The 6,672-nt window shown below is 45.5% G+C and overlaps 1 protein-coding gene across 1 annotated transcript; it reads right to left on the bottom strand.

Moving 5' to 3' along the window:
- Nucleotides 1-1,094: 1,094 nt before the first annotated feature.
- Pced1bl1 (PC-esterase domain containing 1B like 1) lies at nt 1,095-3,846 on the bottom strand. Its single transcript, XM_237227.6, has one exon. The coding sequence runs from the start codon at nt 3,695-3,697 to the stop codon at nt 2,489-2,491; it is 1,209 nt and encodes a 402-aa protein (XP_237227.3). The 5' UTR covers nt 3,698-3,846; the 3' UTR covers nt 1,095-2,488.
- Nucleotides 3,847-6,672: the final 2,826 nt, after the last annotated feature.

The raw sequence follows: 6,672 nt of genomic DNA, 5'->3' as shown, positions 1-6,672 counted from the left end.
TATGAGGACCTCCACTCCCAATCAAAAAACTAAATCGATAAAAACCTATGTTCATGGTAAAGACATTAAAATTGCCAATATATTCTACATTGATCTATACACCACTGCATTAGGAGCAAGGTCTAAGGCAAACTCTCTCCCCTCCTGTCCCCTCCCACTTCTTTCTCATCCTGGAAGCTAGAGGAAAGCATTCAAAGCATTCACTCTACTCAGGCATTTCCCACTTTTTCATTTGTTTGTTTTTGAGACAGTTGTCCCTAGCTTAGAAATTAAACTCAGCAAGTAGGTTATATTGGCCAGCTAGCAAGTTCCAGGATTCTGCTCATTCTGCCTCCCCAGCGTCAGGATTACAAGTGTGTCCCATTACTTCTGGCATTTCTTTTCTTTTTATAAAATATGGGTCTTGGCATCAAACTTAGGCCCTCAAGCATTTTACAGACTTAGCTATTACTATAATCCTCAAGACTCAGTCTTAACTTGTATACTGAGCAGTTCAAGACCCAGGGTGGCCAACCCAGTATTGAAGAACTATCGGAGACATAGCTCTTGTCTTCTGGAATTAGAATGAAGTCACAGCCATCAAGGTAGTGCAATCCATATCCAAGAACAATGGAACGGAATGGAGACTTCAGACAGTAGCTACAGTACAGTTAAATTATCTTTGGTAAAAGAGCAAGGTAAGACAATGGAGAAAATAATGTTTTCTACAAATGGTGCTGAAGAAGGCACACATATATACAAAGATTTCCCAACCCCTGGAAACATTCTCCCAATACTGATAAAAGCAAATGCTTAAGTGGACACCAAGCAACCGGAGCTATGATTCACTCTTAGATGGAATGAGAAACTGTGTGTTGAACTTAGCAGACAGTTTTGCAAGGTTTCTCTTGTGGTTTATTTTGCAGTGCTGGCGGCAGACATTCTGGTCTCATGCATCCCAGGCATGTGTCCTATGGCTAAGCTATGCGCTCAGCCAGGCGGTCTCTTACAACACCTAACATAGCCATCATGACACAGTTCAGCAGTAGGGTCCTCAACCCTGACTCAGATGAACGGAAACTTCACAGCCACACAAAACCCCACACACGTGCACAGATATTTATAACGATTTTATTAATAATGTCTCCAACTGCGTAGCAACCAGGAGTTTCTTCAGGAAGTGAACGGGGAAAACAAACAGTGGAACATTGTGATGATGCAATGTTATCCAGGGCTAAAAATAAATGAGTTATCAAGCCATGAAAAGACATAAAGGAGATATATACATATATACATGCACATTACTGTGTGAGATAACCCAATCAGACAGGTTACATACTATAAAAGGCATACATCTATGTAACATTCTATGTACATAATTACAGAAACAGTTATGGACCCTTGGTTTCCAGAGATTTGGAGGATGTGGTGGTGAATAGATAGAGTGAAATGACATGTTTTAAAAGACAGTGGTTATCATGAAATAGTTGCCCAAGCTTAGAGGATGCACATGCTAAAAGACCAAGAGCACATTCGAAAGCAGACAGTGAGAGGAGTGATAATGACCTACTAATGTAAGTTCATCACATGAACAAATGGCCCCGGGATGGTGTATGGGGGTGATGGGGGTGCTGGGCTCTGCTTATGTGCGTTCTGAGAGACTATAGACAGCTCTCTGTGTTTTCCATGCCATTTTATGGAGACCCCCCAAAACTGTTCAAGAACACCTCCTCCAGGCTCATGCAAGCAACCTGAACTCAACTTAGTGGATTCCAAAAAAAAAAAAAAAAAAAAAAAAAAGAGAGAGAGAGAGAGAGAGAGAGAGAGAGAGAGAGAGAGAGAGAGAGAGAGAGAGAAAGAAAAAAGAAAAAAAGGCATCAATGTAGCTGTGAGACTATTTGGGAAAACGTAGTTCAGTGGGAGAAGAGTAAGAGTAATGGGGGAAAGAAGAGAACCAAAATACATGCATATGAGTGCATGAAACTTCTGAAAAATGAAATTACAGAGGCAGAAATAGTAGGCACTCGATGAACTTAAAAATGCAGACTCTTCTATTCTAGCAAACAGATCTCTAGCCATTACACATTTTAAAGGACAGTACTGTTTTCAAACAGACAAATACAGCTACAGGATCTCCAATCCAACTTACCGTGAATTCTTGGGAGATAAAGTTCTACTAACGGACGCAGAAATCAGTGGTCAAGGTGAAGTCAATACAGTTCTGAATTGACTTTTTTTTTTTTAATTTTTCTTGGGGAAAAATGTCAACAGAGATTAGTGCTTTAAGACTTAACTCATTTCTAGGCCTCTCTCTTTTTAATGAGAGGAGTGCTTTTTCATGAGGAATATTTCCGAACAAATGCCAACAGTTATAAGTGGGGTGAGGAGTTTCAGATCTGGGCTTCGTCCCCAAGAAACGGCCAAGAAAACTAAATTGCTTTCAAATAGGGTTGCTGAAGGCCAGGATACTGAGTCAGGTGGCTTTAAGGCCCCTTGCCTCTTCGTGTGCTTAGGTGTGCCGATGATGGCTGTGCCTTCTATGAGATCTGTGTGGCTCACTGTGGTGCCGGGAAGGGTAAGGGGAAGACGCCCTGATCTCATGGTGGGAATAGACTCTGCGGATGGGGCCCGGTCTATGCTCACGATCCACTGAGTTGACTTCCCTGGAGTATCCATGCCTGCGCCTCGAGGAATCTCTGTGGAAGGGCTGCGGTTGGGAGGTTGGAGAGGAGGGAATACGGTCCTCTCTGCGGCTGGGCAGGTTTCGAGGGTGGGAGGAAGATCTCTGAGGGGTATGGTGGTGGTGGTACCTGGAAGAGGGAGAGTGCCTGGCCCCAGGGGGTTCGCGCTGCTCACAGTGGTGGTGGTCTCGAGGTTGCCTTCGGTCTGCCCGGTCTGGCTGTCTTTCTGCAGGGACATCCCTGATCCACCTTCCTACCGTGTTGTGGGCTGGGAGGATCACGCCCCAGGCGTCTGCCACGTGTGCCAGCAGCAGCTGTGAGAGGTAGCGGTGCGCACGCTCATCCCAATGCACGCCATCGCTTAGCCGATGCTGCCCTGCGTGGCGGAAGTGGAAGTGGAGATCCAGCACATCGAAGCCATGCCTTGCCGCCTCCACTGAGCTGTAAAAGTTAGCTTCCATCACATCTTCACGCAGGCGTGAAGGGCAGCCCGAAGCATCCGGGAGGATGAAGCCCCCGGACACGACCTCGGCCACAGGCATGGTGGTATTCCACACCACGAGGCAGCCGCTGGGCAGCAGCTGATCCAGGCGCTGGAAGAGCCTCTCCAAGTCCTCCCGGTAGTTTCTGAGGAAATTGCTTCTGTACCTGGACAGGTCCCAGAGGCAGGAGTTCACGATCACCAAGTCGGGGGCATACTCGCCCCATCTCAGCTGCTGTAGGATGTCTTCGACATAGGGGGAGTAGGCACGTGTGAGGAAATAGAAGCGCACCAAGTGGCGCCCGGAGCAGAACTGGCGCACCTCGCGGTAGTGGGCGCCATTGTGCATGCGTCCCCACCTGCCGCCCTCCAGCAGCACGTCGTGTTCGAAGCTCAGCTCGCCCTTGCTCTTCAGCTGACTGGAAGACAGCAGGCAGTCCTTCTGGAGCAGGAGCACCAGGTCCTTGTAGACGGCTCTCTGGATCGAATCCCCCAGGACGACCACGAACTTGTTGTGCAGCAGCTGCTGGACTTCGTGAGCTCGGAGGTGGGGCATGATGGCTTCCTTCTGGGGTGTCTGCGAGGGAAGCCGTGGGGTAAGCGGAGAACCTCACGGAGAGGAGCTGGCTGTAGCGTTTGGGCTGGGAGGCGACGGACAGCAAGCTTGTGTGGTCAAAAGCCGCCTCATCCGGTTTACCTCAGCCCCACGGCGTGACCTCTGAACCTTAAAAAGGATTGCGTGAGTTCAGGCTCCACCTGGCGGAGGAGAGGTGGAGCAACCCAGCAGGAAGCCAGCGATGGCCCCCAACCTGGGTGAAGCAGATGATGTCCTGGGTGCATGGGCAGTCAGCCTTCCCCGGGGTCACTGCCAGGCCAAGGTCTTCTTTGCCACCAATATTTCACTGATGTCCTCAGATCTGTTTGGACTGCCTTGGGGCTTCCTTTCCGTCTGTTTTCTTTACCGCGCCCCTCATTCTAGCGGAGAGTTTCTCCTTTCTGATTCCATTGGCGGAGAGGCAGAGAATGCCTTTCTGGAGGGGAGAACCCAACCTGGCACTACTGTCAAGATGGCATTCTAAGCCACGATTGGCAGAACACACGGTGCGACGTAAGAAATGATACGGGGAGTCCCCATGAACCTTTTACCAGCTTTCCCGTAAACATGATTTTTTTTTCTTTTTGTACCAAGGCGTACTGGCCATGTCCTCACCGCACGATAACTGGTAATGCTTGTGCTTCTACCGGCTTCTAGTCTCCTTTACTGTCCCTTTCCCTAACTCCCAGTAACCACTTACGCTAATCTCCATTTACACAATCCCCCACTTGAGAAATTCTGTGTAAGTGGAATTGTACAGTATGTGACCTTGGGAAATTGCTCTCCACCCACACCTCCCGCATTGTCCGCTGGATTTGTCAACTTCAGAAAGTGTGACCACCTGTTTTCTGAACTAGGATTTGAGTTTCCTAGTGAGGGAAAAGCCAGTGCTTTGTTTTGTGTCCTACTGCTCCCTGAAGTCATCCATTAAAAGGATGATTAGGTTGTTTGCTGGTTTTGGTTGTTACCGATGGCACTGCTGAGCACTTCTGTACAGGGTTTTGTGGATCTTAATTTTTTTTTTTTTAATTTGAAATAGGCCTAATGCTACTGTTGTTAGGTCGTAGGGTGGTTGCGCAGCTAATGTTTTAAGAGAGTTGTCACCTGTCTGGTGTGTCTCATGCATAGAGTCCCAACATTCAGGAGGAAGAGACAAGAGGATATTGAGTTTGGGGGCAGCCTGGGCTATGTAGCATGCAGTCAAACAGCATCAAAAGAGAAAGGAAAACAAAAATCTCAAATCATTTTCTGGAGTGACCGAACTCACGTGAATAACACTTTTAATTTCTTCCTGGGTTGTCATTTACATAGCCTGAGTATGTGATACCCCAAACATTTCATATACTTGTCTCAAGCAGTTCTGACTCCAGGGAATCAAAAGAAGAGAGAGAGAGAGAGAGAGAGAGAGAGAGAGAGAGAGAGAGAGAGAGAGAGAGAGAGAGAGAGAGAGAGATCTTTATCCTATGTGGTACGTTCATGGATGCTGTTAAGCCCCCTGGAATTTGCTTTAAAATTCCTCTGTCTCTGGGTTATCTTAGGCCTTTTAACTGGTGTTTGGGAAACCGGTGGGATAGTGTTTTATTTGGGAGCCAGGAGAAACCAGAGACTTAAGGCGCATACCTGGTATGTGGAGAAGCATTAGGTTTGGTTTTAAAGTCAAAAGTCAAAGCTCTGAAATCACCGTTTTCTCCTTGTTCATGAAGGATGCATGTAAAAGTGTGGTTCTCTCCAAGGGGGGAAAAATGTCTTCTCATGGTTTTGCATGGTATACATGTTGCTTTTGTCAGAGGTCATCTCTGAAGCTCTCCAGGATCTCCTCAGGCTGAGAGTATTCTGAGCGATTCTTATCATACTATTTTCTCTAGTGATCTAACTGCCCTTTCTCTTTTAACGTTTTCTCAAAACTCTCACCAAAATATCCTTAGGTTTTGGCCCTCCGGCTTTCCTTTATAAAAATCTGTCTGTGATACCAATGCAATCAGGAAAAATACATCATGTTAACGTATAACTTTATGAATCTGTGAGTACAAAGTCAAAGCAATAACCTTTTGACATTTTTGTATAATATGAAAAACTGTTTCTTATTCTAATAATCTTCTTAAATGATCCTCCAGATACCGCTCTGTACTTTGGCTAAGCACACACATCTTAAAAACAAGAATAAAAATTGAGTCTGTAAGCTACTTGTGTTTGTGTAAAATTTGGATCTCCCGTTGTTTTTTTCTTCCTCTTAGCTTTGAAGAGACTACTACTACAGTACTTAACTTTTTTTCCTTTTTCCTCAAAAGCAGACTTGGTCACATGTTAGTATCAGTGTATTTTGACTTCCATGCCATAAAATGTGAATTTCAAGCTAAATGTAAACTTTCATTATTTTCCTCACTAAATAAAGTGGATGCACATATCTAGTTGGTAACATAAGCTTTCTTGAGATGAGCACGAGATGGAGATTAGTAACTGTGTCCCCTCTACTGAAATAAATAACCTAAGACCATAGAAACAGAACCAAAACAAAGGATTAAAAGTTTGGGCTTGGGAGACAGAATTTACAGATACAAGGTATAGCCATAGCCGTGGATAGTTCTAAGCCGAGTGTTAGATGTTAGCAGAGTCAGATTTTAAATTTTACTGTAATAGTTTCACTGTTAACCTCTTCTGAGTTTCGAGAATCATTCTGGTTGTAGGTGTTAAGAGTTAACCATGTAGATGGTAAGAAATGTGTGAAAGAAAGATAAGGACCGTAAGAAGGAACACGGGTGAAAAAAATAGCTACAGTTAATGAAGGTGTGTGCTCCTTAGCTAGAGAGGCCTCTGCTGACCCTCCTCTTCCTGTCCTCTTCCCCTCTTGCCGGCAGCTTCTATACCCTGCTTTATTCTTCTTTGCAACCCTCACCAGCACAATGCATTTTATTATTTCATCGCTATACTATCATTTT

This window comes from Rattus norvegicus, chromosome 9 (assembly GCF_036323735.1).
Source record: "Rattus norvegicus strain BN/NHsdMcwi chromosome 9, GRCr8, whole genome shotgun sequence".
Classification (NCBI taxonomy): Eukaryota; Metazoa; Chordata; class Mammalia; order Rodentia; family Muridae; genus Rattus; species Rattus norvegicus.
The sequence above is the reverse complement of the archived record's forward strand: the minus strand, read 5'-3'. Positions and strand labels throughout refer to the sequence as shown.